The sequence below is a fragment of the Ipomoea triloba genome, chromosome 7 (assembly GCF_003576645.1).
Source record: "Ipomoea triloba cultivar NCNSP0323 chromosome 7, ASM357664v1".
NCBI lineage: Eukaryota > Viridiplantae > Streptophyta > Magnoliopsida > Solanales > Convolvulaceae > Ipomoea > Ipomoea triloba.
In genome coordinates this window covers 19,076,854-19,091,147 of record NC_044922.1, presented here as the reverse complement: position 1 = coordinate 19,091,147, position 14,294 = coordinate 19,076,854, and the positions used below count along the sequence as shown (strand labels likewise).

Here is a 14,294-nt window from a genome sequence, read left to right as displayed (position 1 = left end):
ATTTTTCCCCAAGAGGGGAGAAAACCCTCTAGATCTATTCTACTCTATTCTATGATTTTTCATATTGTTCTCTTGGTTTAGGGCAAGAGGGATTTATATGGGTGACAAAAGGGAACAAATTTCCCAAAACGGCCCTTGGCCCGACCACGCATGCCACCACGTGTGGTGGTGGGCGTGGAAGGCTACTGGAAAGATTCCACGCCCAGCCACACGCGTGTGAGGCTGCGTGGGACGATACTGCATTGTGGCTTATTTTGTCTTTTGCTCTATTTTAGCCTCATATCCCTCTCCAACCTGTAAAATATCTCAAAACTCTTCCTAGGAATGATGTTAGAAGATTTTGATCACATCTGAGCTAAAACGCATGCAATTGTTGTGATCGGATGACAAAACGTTGCACTATTAATCCAATTAAGACCCTTTTTAAGTGCTATTCTTGGTGCTTATCAATCCAATTTTGCAAATTAACTATAACCACTCATAATCTCCATTTACTCAACATTATTGCTTATTTTGAGAGTTGTTATCTAACAGTATTAGCTCGAGAGAATTTTGAGATTTTTCATAACATTTTTTCCCCTTGTTGAATTATCTCTTTGCAACCCTATTAATTTTTCAACAACCTTTATCTAGATTGCTTATATAAAATGATTAACAATATGTAGGAAAGTGTATCTCATACACGCTTGAAGTGATTTTATATGTTTTTCATTCTTGTTGACTTATAGTCGAGTAGGTGGATTGACAAAGATGCTCTTTCAAGAATTATGAAGGATTCTTGCTTTATCAAACAAGATTTGAAAATACTTAAGACAATAATCAAGATTGAGTCATTTTTGAAGATTGAAAAGTCATATTGTGATAGCATTTAACAAATTTTTGAACCATGCTGAAGCGGTTGAGAAAGAAATTGATAGAAAATGCTATATTTACTGCAAGTTAGTTTTGTTTAGAATTAGTCTTTCATTATCTTTTTTTAATTCTATTGTTGTTAGAGATATTCTAGAGATATTTGTTGAGTTATTTTCTATGTTAATTGTGTATAAATTAGCAGAGATAGAAGTGGAATAAGTGTTTTACTATCTTTTAGCCAACAAAGTGGTATCAGATCCCTTTTTCTTAAGGGACCTGTGTGAGTGAATCATTGAGGAACTCTTATCATATAAGAGCTGAAAACTTTATCCTTCAATGGCAGGAGATAGTTTCTTGTCTAAACCCACCATTTTCACAGGAGAAAATTACCATGCATGGTCTGTGAAAATGGAAACTTAGTTAGAAGCACATGACCTATTGGAAATGATGGGAACTGATGAAGTTCCAGCACTTCCGATCCTGAAGATCCAACAATTGCCCAAATGAGAGAGTACATGGAGGAAAAGAAGAAGATGAATAAGGCCAATTCAAGACCTGCATTCACTCGACACTAACAGATGAAGTTTTTACAAAAATCATGACCTGTAAAATTGCAAAACATGCTTGGGATTTGTTGAAAAATGAATATGAAGGAAATGACAAGACAAAAAGAATGCAAGTCCTGAACTTGAAAAGGGAATTTGGGACAACTAGGCAGCCATAGCAATTTCAAGAAATCCAGTCTTTCATGGCAAGACTAAACACTTTAAAGTTAAGCTTTATTTTGTTAGAGAAGTTAAAAAAATGAATTTAACTTGGTTCACTGTAGTACTGGTGTTCAATTAACTGATATTCTGACAAAGGGATTGCCAAGATTAAGATTTGAAGTTTAGAATGATTGCCAATATCAAGATTTGAAGTTTTGAGATAGAAGATTGGAGTTTGCAGCAAAAATAGCAAGGAGGAGTGATAGAAAATGCTATATTTACTGCAAATTAGTTTTGTTTTGAATTAGTCTTTCATTATCTTTTTTTAATTCTATGTTGTTATAGATATTCTAGAGATGTTTGTTGAGTTATTTTCTTCGTTAATTGTGTATAAATTAACCGAGATAGAAGTGGAATACTCATCATCATTTTTCCCAACATAATACTCTGAGTGTTTTACCATATTTTAGCCTACAGAAATTTATTCTACACCTTCACAGCTGGAATAGTAATTCATATCAATCTGATTTAGATTAGTGGTGTCATTTTTGAACCTCTGATCTAGCTATAGTATTTCAAGTGAGAATCCCCTATATAAATTTTACTTTAGATGATGTGATGTGGGCCGGCTTACCGGAGTGTTTCTTATATTATGACTTCAATGCATTTGCATTCCGCCATTGTTCTTTGGTTGTTTACCTCCTTGTTGCCAGTGAGAATATGTACTTTCAATCTCGTCCTTCAATTCATAGAAATTTATTATTTAATCTTTTTTTTTTCTAGTTTGAAAATGTTGAAATACCCACACCGAACAATCCGAACATTTCACCTTTGCTATGCAATTGCTTAAAAAAAGCCCCCAACGCAAGATTATAGCATTAGATGACGCAAAACATATGCAAGTTTATAAATTCGTGCTCAACTATGGGTTACAAGGTGAGATTTATCCCCTGTACACAATTGAGTAGTGACAGTAGATTTTTCTTTTCACCAATAATAATAATAATAATAATAATAATGGTTTAAACTTGATGTTAAATTAAAATTTTTTTTATTTAACTATTATTATTATTTTTTTTATTTGAATGACAAGAGAAAGTTGCAACCATTATCCTACACACCTTAAGATATTGCTACTATTATCTCTCACAAGAGTGTGAAAATGTTGAAGTAGCCACAGTGAGGTTCCCAATAGCAATAAATCAGTAAGTAATCAAGGTTGGTATAGTGTCGTGGTTGCTTTGTGTTATTTGCAAGCAAAATCTATGAACTTATTTTGAGTTACTTATACTCCGACGCCTCCGACGAAGTGTTAGCTTATTTACAAAAAGCCCATAAGGGCAGCCCAAGTGGTAGACAGTTACACCTGCAGTCGAGAGGTCGTGGGTTCGAACCTCAAGCCCTTGCGTTTGAGCCGGTCAGTTATGGATTACTTACTTGTGCTACTTTACCGGCTAGGGTTATAGGGCGAGGGTTTACTCACTACTCTCACATAGTCAGGAATGGGGTTTATATTACCTCGTTAATCCCCCCAAAAAAATATAATTCAAAGGAAATTTGACAAAATAATCTTGGAGTGAATAGTACGTGCAGTTGTGGTTTTAACTTTTTTTTTATTTTTTTTTAAGGCTCCATTGAGGCATTCTAAATTGCCGAAAAATGCAATTATTGAACCATAATATTAAACAACGTATTAGCTATTGTTACTTTAATGTAATTTTCACAAATTATAAAATTTTAATATTGATAAAATTTTCACGAACATAAAAGTTTTTTCTTAATCAATAAGCCATTGTTAATTATCCACCTCAGGTGGTTAATCATACCACCCGCTAGAAAGGTAAGAATAGCATGGTAGGAGGAGAATTAATATAAAATTAAAAAAAAATTTATATGACTAGCTAGTATGATCATAATCTACTATGAAAAGCCTTTATTTTTAGATAGGATAACAACTAAATCTAAGAATATAGTAAAAAATTGAACAAACTAAATTTTATACCATAAATATCTCTAATCGTAATTTCTAACCCATTCTATCACAATTGTGCAGTTGGGAATTTCAAATCAGAGGCTATTCTTTTGGATCCAATTGTTTTGGCCATATCCAAGATCAGATCCCATAAGAACATGAACAGGAATACCATATATATGATGAATTGGAACTAGAAAGCTTATAGTTAAGCTTGTTGTGTTTGGATCCAATAATGGGTGCAAGAAAGGATATAATAAGTGAGCTTCCAGACGATGTAAAGGACAAGATTTTAGAGTGTTTGCCCATTCGAGAAGCTGCCAGAACTGCTCTACTCTCCACTCACTGGAAACATGTTTGGCTGCGCCATGGACGGCTTGTGTTCGTTATTGACTTCTTGGAATGTCTCAGAAAACGTGAGGGTGATAAACCCGTGGAGCTCCTCAACATTGTAAACCACATTCTCTTGCACCGTGCTGCTCCGGTTAAGAAATTTACTCTCTGCATTTCTTGCCCGGAATTGGAAGCTCCTAAGCCACAGCAGCATTGGTGCCGTTATCTATCAAGAAATGGCATTGAAGAGCTTAATATCACTATATCTGAAAAACAATATAAGCTGTCGTCTTGTATAATCCCGTGCCGAACATTTAAGCAATTGAAACCCGGGGTATATATATTTATTGGCCGTCACTTCAATCCATTACTTTTCTATGAGGTTGAGTTTAAAGGTAGAATTAATATAGTGGAGTTACGTCGTCTCTAATCTTGGAAAGCTTTCTTTCAATTTTTGTGTTGGGATCAATAATTTTAAAATTTGTGCTCCAAAACTTACAAGTTTGGGGGGATTTGGCTTTTGTTTTTAATGTGTTTGTACTGATATATATGCTTGTCGCCTCATTCGAGAGTAATTAAGGCTCTTTTATTAGAAGGCCACCATTTATTATTGGTGAGATAGAATTTTTACTTTCTCCTGCACGAGCACCTCAATTGATGGTTGCCGAGTTTTATGTTTTTGAGTGAGAGTTTCACAAAACTAATGTGATGGGCACCAAGCAGAGGTTCTCACCTCGGACCACTATCCTTTCCTATTAGGTCTGAGGAGAGGAAATTTTGCCATTTCTGAGCAAAGATTTTTTTTTTTGGCCTTCTGGCTTGTTAGAGTTCTTCTCATGGCTAGCTAATTTTTGTTGCCTTGTTTTAAGCTTGATGATGTTGCTGAAGTCGCACAGGCGTTCTGAACAGCAAATATGCAAGTAATATGGTTGATAGATTCAGGCTTTGGTCGTGAAAAGCAGATCGCTGTTGCTTTGGAATTGCTTGAAAGATCCCCCAAGCTACGCGAATTGGTACTAACTTATTTTGAGAGCTTGTATATATCTACAATATTAGCTCGAGAGGCTTATATAGGGTGATTAAAAACATGTAGGAAAGTGCATCGATCTCATACATGCCTGGAGTGTTCCGAATTTTTGTTTTCTCTAACATGTTTCTCATTTTGTTGAGTTATTAAAGTCAAGTAGGTTGATTGACAAAGATGCTCCTTCAAGACTTACAAAGAATTCTTGCTTTATCAATCAAGATTTGAAGATGAGGATAATAACCAGGATTGAGTGGCTTAGCGGATCCATTTTGGAGTTATATTGTTTGAAATTAGCACTGCTCTCTCTCCCAAATCTTTGAACTTCCTTAGTTTTAACTTTTAAGTATGAATATTTAGTTCAAATGTATTGAATTTTTTATGAGGTTCATCACCAAAAAAGTCATAATTATGACTTGTTAGAGTTCTTTTCAAGTCTCATATAATCGTTTGTTTTTATTGAAGAATTGGGAAGATGTTGAAGTAGCCTACCTCCTTCCCAACTGCAATAAATATGCAAGTAATCAAACTGCGCGCGTTCTTTCAAGTTTGCCAATGAAAAGAAGTTCATGCGTGTTTTACAGTTGCTTCAAAAATCTCCCAACCTATGTGAATTGTACATTAGAGTGATATAAGTATTGTAAGACGAAAGCTTATATATTTGACAACCATGATTTTTGTTTCCTTAATATGTTCTTTTATTTGTTGTTGTCTTGTTGAGTTGTAGAGCAGTTTAGCTTATGGCATAGGAGTTGATTCAAGACATTCGAAGGATCTAGATTGTTGCATTATTAATCAGTATATGAAAATGCTTAAAGCAATCAAGATTAAATGATTCGGTAGATCTACTATCGAAATGCTTTTTGTGAAAATGTTGTTCGCTCTTAAAATCTCTTGTGCTAGAGAGACTTGTAATTTTTTAATCTTATGGAAAAGATGCCTCCGAGGTGATCAAAATCCAACGGGGGTGGTTGGGCTTTCCTTGTGCATCCCTCAAAGCACAAATTGTCTGCAGGTTGAAGACTGATGCTAATGCTAAGGACTGGTTGGTTTAAGCCTTTTAGGAATTTACTATTGGAAAATAGCATTAAAAAATGGCTATTTTATTGTATAAATATTTGTAGGGATCCAGGCCACTTTCGATTTGAATCAGGTGAAAATGGATTTGGGTTCTTCGTAGTAAGACGAAGATGTCGAATCCTGGATTTTGTAAATATATAATTCAAAACGGATCGAAGAAATATACAACACAATCTGCCTAAAAAAGGGCTTAACAAGCTCAACTCGGCGAATCAAGCCTGTTTTTTCAGCTCTGAATGTGGGTATTCACTCTTAATTTTTAGATGGTTCAGCCCGCCCAATAAGCCTGACAAATCGAAGTTTAGGGTTAGGGCCAAACCGAACCCAAAAATAAAATAATAAAATAATCGATTAGCAGGAATCGATAAGCCTGATAGGCCAACAGGATTAGCCTGAAACTGAACGGGCTAGCCCGATTGACACCCCTACCGCTAATATTTACTTAATATTGCTAGTAAAAAACCACTTTCAGATTTGAGTGGTACTAATAGCGGTTTTATAATTGTCGCTAAAATATATTTTAATTTTTTCTTCCTCTTTTCTTATCTAATAATTGTTGTCCATCATTGCTACTAAAATTTGTATAATATATTTTGTGTTATATATTTTTGTAATGGTCATTAAATTACTTTTTATCGTAAATCTTGCAAACACAAATAAATACACCTTTAGATCAAAAGAAAATCAAATGTAACTTATATTTCCAAATACTAATATTTAACAATATTCAAGGTAGTTTACATATTAAAAATATCAATTCCACATATTAAAAGAAAACCAATTGTAACTAATACTTGTCAACTAATAACATTTAACAATATTCAAGCAATACATATTAATTGAATTTCATTTATAACTAAAAAACATGTGTTATATGAAAAATATAATGCAACATTGTAGTTCATTCAATGTGACGGTACCATGCATAAGTTGTCAAGCGCGCCTAACGCGCCCAGCTGGCACAAGGAGTGCTGCCACGCACGCGTGGTGCGGGTGGGCGCAAGGATTGCTGCGCAATGGTTGCTGTTCCAAGCACCCCTCTCTTGCAGATGCTCCCAATGCTTGTCTCACTTCTCTCCTCTCTCCTCCATGTCATGCAATGTTGTACTAATAACCCTAAAAAAACTACTGATATTGATGCTCTTAGAAGTATACTCGATGTCTCTGTATATTTCATTCATTAAAAAATAATACGTAGCAGATTGTTGTCTAATGTATATAACATTTTTTTAAAATTAATAATGTACTATTAATGTTTAATTTGTCATTATCATGTTTAGAATGATAATTGTATCATGTTAATTATATATTATATCATTTAAAACTTAGAACAAATTAATTTATCCTTGGGCATGATGTTTCGCACAAAGCGTGTGCCCATGACTAGTGCATTATAAACCCTAGATCAACACAACTAGAGTTTCATTTTGTTTCAACTAAAGTTTAATTTGACATTATATATACAATAATCTTATTAGACATGCTATTAAATTTGATTTATATACACTATAGTCTTATTACAATACTACTAATTTATAATTCTAATAAAATAACGGTTTCATGGGACAATATAAATATGTCAAATTGTTATTCAGTTTAATTTTATATACACTATACTTTTTTTGCAACACGTACAACTAAAGTATCATTTTGATATAATTACAGTTTCATATGACAATATACATACTGCATGTAGTTTCATTTCAACACAACTAAAGTATTATTCTAATTCAATTACAATTTAATTTGATAATATAAACACAATATGCGAGACAAATTATTTACTTTCATTTTAGATACACTGTAGTTTTATTTTGTTATGAACATACAAAAAATATGAAATTTGTTAAAATTTACGTCTACTATTTTTTATTATGAAATAATGTTGATGCCCATGTAGTTAAAGTTTTCTATTTGGAGGACCGACGACGATGACGTGGTGATTACACCGCTCACAATGCAAGCTGCAATGGCCGACGACGAGAAAATGGAGGACCAATAATTACTCCACAGATTCAGATTCCGATTCCGATTCCGAGGAAACTGTCAGGAGGTTCGTGCGTGTGCTCAACTAGAAGAAGCTAAGGAGAGAGTTGGAGGAGGAGGAAAACGAAGAGCTCGAGATTGCAAGGAAGATAGAGGAGATATATGAGCGTCCTGAATCGAGATTGCGACCCCAAAGGCTGTGATAGAAGAGCATGATAAAACCGAGGAGTTCATGAGATGGGTTAGCTACATTTTCCACGATCGTAGCTCGTAAGTGTTTCAAATTTGCTTGCTGGATTGAATGCTCATTCTTCTAAAACTCGCCTGGTTTTTGGTCTGTCGTTTCAATTTTGCTTGCTGGAGCCGCTGCTTTGTTATAGGAACTTCGATTTAGCTGCTACTATTCATATTCATATTAGTCCTATTCAAATGTGATTGTTAACGATTCTTGGGCAATATGGTTTTCCAGCTTTTATTATGCCCAAGCTTTCATTTTAAGCTTAATTTCAACCATTATGAGTTGAATTTTCTATGTTGGGGTTTCCATGTTGCGCAGAGACAGAGAAATGGTGGTTGTGTTTGGGGGAAGATGGCGAGGGAGAAGGGTTGTGGTTTTTTTTTTCTTTTTTTTTTTTTAAATTATTATTATTATAATAACAAATAAAATGACAATTTTGCTCTTAACTTAATTCATTCGTCGAAAAATAGATACCCGTGACCAGAGTTTTGATCGGAAGGACCAAATGTGGTATGTAGAGATTTAAAAGTCGTGGAACAAAATCTGAAAATTTTAATAGTCACGGATCAAATGTGGAAATGGTATCATACTCGTGGGACCAAAAGTGGAAATTACTCCAAAAAAAAAAAAAAAAACTGAACTGACACATTGAATTATTAATAATATTCAAATATTTAATTAATAATCTTTAATTAATAGTATGATAATTTAATGGTAATAGAATGCAATGTAAATAGAAAGAATATAGATATTATAGATACCAGTATTTTCGCCCGTGAGATGCACGGAATGGATTTGTTAAAATATATTAAAAATATTTGGATTAATATATAGTTATTTAAATTAGATCATCAAATATTATATAGTGCAATTGAAGATATGTTTTGGATCATTTATATATTTTGACGTTATCATTGCTTGAGTTTGAGCAAATAATTGCTCAAATTAATAGCTAATGTGCAGATCTACGCATGCGGTGTTATAACTTTGGAGATTTTATATATCATTATTTATGATTTTTATAAATTGGGCAAATGTACTTGTTCTCTAGCAACTCAGTTATAGGAATCAATTGTTATGTTAAATCATTTGTATGGAACATATGCTTTTTGTCTAGATATATAGCAATTTTGTCATTTTGAAAAAAAAAAAGAAGAAGAACACATGAGTTAATTAGTGCATTTTTTAGTTTTTCCTTCCTTTACAGTTTCCCTTAAGAAAATATGAGTTAATTAATCAATTTGTTAAGCATTTAATTAGTCCAGTCAAACTAAGAAGAACTAAAACTCAAATAAATATTGTGTGGTAAATAAAAAACAAAACAACTAAGGCTATCATGCCTTGGGTTCAATCTTATGCTTTTTCAAACTCTTTGAAGACGATGAACAATCCATGTTTATTCTCTTTAAAGACGGTTGCTCAAGAGTAGTTTCATCAACGAAGATGACTTCTAGATTTGTCGAATATGTAGCTTCCAGTGGTGTTATGCCCTTGTCGAAAAAAACTATTAAAAAATCAAGGCTAAAAAAATTTTATTGCATGAGGTAGAATGAAATTGTAATTAAAAATTACCTTGGTTAGTATCCAAACCTCCAGGAGCCTTCAACACTCAAAATCCTTGAGTTTAAACATGTTTTTGGGAAAATCATAATCATCTTAATCAGTAATGCTAATCAAAGTGTCATTATTCGTTTTCATAATGTACTTTTGCTCGCACGACTTAAACCTCATGTGAGAGGTTTGCACAACAAACTTGTGAATATTATAGATTGTCCCTTCTTTCAAGAGTTTGTTGAATTGTTTGACAAATTCTTTAGAAATTTGTAAATGGATACAAATTCCCTGAGGGAATCACCATAAATATTAATATTAATATTAATATTAATTAATAAATAAATATTATAAATTTTATATTTTTTTTGAAATAAATAAATTTTATATTTTTCTATCATGAATATACTAAAAGTAGCAATAATTCATTATGTGATTCTATTTTGTGGATAACAAATCCATTATGTGATTATATTCTATGATGTATACTGAAGTTTATTGCCTAATATACAACATACAACATAAAGTAAAAATTCAGTATTCTAAAATAAGCCATTTAACTAATATACTATGAGTATGAGTCTAAATTATAGTATAAGTCTAAAACTATAGTATCAATCCAATATATATATAAATAAATAATATAAATTTATATTCTATGGGTAACAAATTCATTTTGTGATTATATTTTGTGTATAACAAATCCATTATGTGATTAAATTTTGTGATGTATATTGAAGTATGATTGTCTAACATACAACATAAATTCAGTATTCTGAAATAAAGCATTCAACCAATATAGTATGAGTATGAGTCTAAATTATAGTATGAGTTTAAACTATAGTATTAGTCCAATATTTTTAAAATTCAATGCTGTAAAAAAAGTGTATAAATGCAATATGTACCTTGGAGTCATAGAATAAGCATGCCAGTGTTTGTTGGTTGATGGCAACACGTTGATATTCCTTGGCCAAATAACAACGCATCAACCGGAGCCTTATAGAGCTTTTCCTTGTCCCGAGGGACGTAATTTGACTCCATTACTAGGCAATAAAGAGAAAGATGAGAAATTACTGAGAACAATAAAAAATATATAATGGTAGAATATCAGTCAATTAGTGATCTTTTTATATATTCCGCCAATTAGTAATATTAGATTCATTTTCAACCAATTATTCTTTTTTTTTTCAGTCAATTAAAATATGAGATGCAGTGATATTTTTATCTAATTTCCGTTCCATTTTTAATTGATGATGTTGAATATTATTATTGAAATATTTATGTTCCATTTTTAATTTACCTTTAATATTGTTTAAAATATGCCTTTATTATTGATGATGTAGAATATTGTTATTGAAATATTTCCATTCCTTTCTTTTTAATTAAAATGCAATGATCTGACTATTTCATTTTTCATTTTAGTCAATTATGGATATTTTTTATTTGTAGTCAATTATTAATATTCATTTCCTTTTATATATTCAGTCAATTAGTAATATCAGATTCATTTTCAGTCGATTATTTTTTTTTATTTTCAGTTCATTAGTCAATTAGAATAATAAATGCACTGATATTTTCATTCCATTTTTAATTTACCTTTACTATTGTTTAAATTTTAAAATATGCCTTTACTATTGATGATGTAGACTATTATTATTGAAATATTTCCTTTCCATTTTTAATTTACTTTTACTATTGATGATGTAGAATATTATTATCGAAATATTTCCATTTCATTTTTAATTTCCGTTCCATTGTTTAAGATTGTGAAAGATTTACGATTTAATTGTGATTTGATTTATTCTACTGTGTAATATTATTGTGAAAATTTAAAATGCAATGATTTTACCATTTCATTTTCCATTTTAATTAATTATGTATATTTTTTTAATTTTTAGTCAATTATTAATATTCATTTTCTTTTCCAATTGACATAATTTTCGTTCTCTTTTCTATTTTTAATTTTTAATCAATTATTAATATTCATTTCCTTTTCCAATTTACCTAATTTCGGTTCCATTTTAAATTGATGATGTAAAATATTATTGTGAAATATTTCTATCATAATAAATACCATAATTACTAATAATGAATTATAACCAATTATAGTTAATATTATTTTATCATAATAATCATCATATTACTAAAATGCCCCTAGGTTTAGGCGGGAAAATTTTGGAGGAGGATATTGTTTTTATATATAGTATAGATGGATTCTATTTTTGTAATTACCGTTATAAACGGAATTAATAGGAAAATTTAAGTAGGAAGTTATATTAAGAGTTTTGAAATATATTATTATTATTATTATTATATTATTAATATTAGAGAAATTATATTCAAAGTTTTAGATTATTATTACGAAGTATTATATTATTACTATTATTATACTCTTAACAGAATAGGTAAGCAAAAATTTGATTACCCAGAATGACCCTGTTTTTTTCTTTAGATCCCAATAAAGCACTTCATGGGAATGGACCCAAACAAAGAAAAATCGAATTGTGTTGAAGTAAAAATGGTGTAGGGGAAACCGTTTATGTTTTTTTTTTTCTAAAAGAACAATTAATTAATTAATTTTTAATAATTTTCTTTGTTTCCTATTTTTTTAAGAATAGAACTTAATTACGGTTGAGCTGCTACAATAAAATCTAAAGTGTTTGATTTTCTTGCACAGGTTGGGAAGCTTGAAGAGGCAGTGAATCACGGTAGAAGTGAACTTTACAAATTTAATAGGTTTACAGAATTCGAAGACTTAGTTAAGGAGATAGGGAATGCTTTAATTTGAGGACCGTGTGCTCTACATAACTTCCACCAATAGCATTTTTCTTCTGGTTCTTCCTGTTTCTTTTCCTTGGCGCCTTCCTTCCAAGAGGCTCTCTATGAAAATTTTCTTATTGCGGGATAATAATAACAATAAAACAAAAAAAAAAATAAAACAAAACATCACCATCATCTTTATCAACACTCATTTCCTTTTCTTTTTCTTTTCCTTTTCTTTTCTTTCTTCTTCCGGCATTCCATTCTTCTTTCTTCCTTTTCTTTTCTTTCTTCTTTCCTCTCTTCTAATAATAACAACAACAACAACAACAACAATAATAATAGTAATAATAAGAAAAAGAAGAAAACGTTACCTGCCATTTCATCTTCTTCTTCTTCGACCGGTAGAGAGAGAGAGATAACCGGAGGGGGAGAACTCGCCGAAGGAAGAACTCGCCACAGTCGCAGATCCGCCGCCGTCGTTGTTCGCCTCTCATCTGCGGAGGAGAGGAGAGTTCACAGTATATACTATTTAAAATAAAAAGAATACATATGCTACAAAAAAACCTACTATTTAAAATAAAAAGAATACATATGCTACAAAAAAACCAAAACCATTGGTGTGTATATATATATATATATATATATATATATATATATATATATAATTATATATATATATATATATATATATATATATATATATATAATATGTAATAATAATTGATTGTTAAATTTATGAAAATATATATGGTTAACTAATATAGTCAATAATTTACCCAAAATAATTGTCCAATTTACCTTATAATCAATAAATAAATTAATAAATAATCAATAAATTAATTAATTTTTTTTGAAACCATAAATTAATTAATTAAAAATCAATAATTTGACTAAAATGCCCTTAAGTTTGGGTGGGAAAGTTTGGGAGGAGGATAATACTTTTATATATAGTATAAATTTGTTAAATATTAATGATAGAATTTATTCTAACTAATTAGAATTTTAATATTATAGATAAAATAATATTTTTAATGTAAATTTTGTATATATATATATATATATATATATATATATATATATATATATATATATATATATATATAGGGAGAGAGAGAGAGAGAGAGGGGTTAGAGATCAGATCATATGCGATGTTGTGCCCAGGTGAAACATGCGGTGAGATGAGAGCCATTGATCTTGCCAAAATCAACATCCAGGATTAAAAAATGCGGTGGCAATTTGGTCATTTTTTGTATTGGTCAAACTTAAGGTGCGTCGCGTTCCTTCTTAAGGTGTGTGTTTTCTTTAGGTGCGTCTTTCTATAACTTAAGGTGTGGTGCGTCCTTTTAACACTTAAGGTGCGTCATTTTAATATTTAAAGTGCGTTGGTTATAAACTTAAGGTGCATAAGTTATACGCTTAAGGTGCGTCATTTTTATACTTAAGATGTGTATCTGTAATACTTAAGGTGCATCATTTTCATAAATTAAAGGTGCGTGATGTTAAAACTTAAGGTGCACCATTTTTAGCGTTTGCTTCTTCCTTCTAGGCTCGCATTTTTTTTTTAAAATTTTCATTGATTGAGCCGTTGATCTAGATTTGATCAACGACTCAGATCTCACCACATGTTCTCATCTGGGACCTCCTTTGCACCTAATATTGACTCGAATGGATGATCTGGATTAGTCCATGAGATCCTCACCTAATGATAAATTCTCACTTGATTTAGAACATATATATATATATATATATATATATATATATATATATATATATATATATATATATATA

At 31.1% G+C, this 14,294-nt stretch overlaps 1 protein-coding gene across 1 annotated transcript in view; it reads left to right on the top strand.

The window, feature by feature from the left end:
* The first annotated feature begins 3,766 nt into the window (after nucleotides 1-3,766).
* Nucleotides 3,767-14,294, top strand: part of LOC116024289 (F-box/FBD/LRR-repeat protein At1g13570-like) — a 14,355-nt gene continuing 3,827 nt past the window's right edge. The window contains exon 1 of the mRNA XM_031265180.1: nucleotides 3,767-4,198. Within this exon, the coding sequence (XP_031121040.1) occupies nucleotides 3,767-4,198 (432 nt within the window). The remainder of the gene's footprint in view (nucleotides 4,199-14,294) is intronic.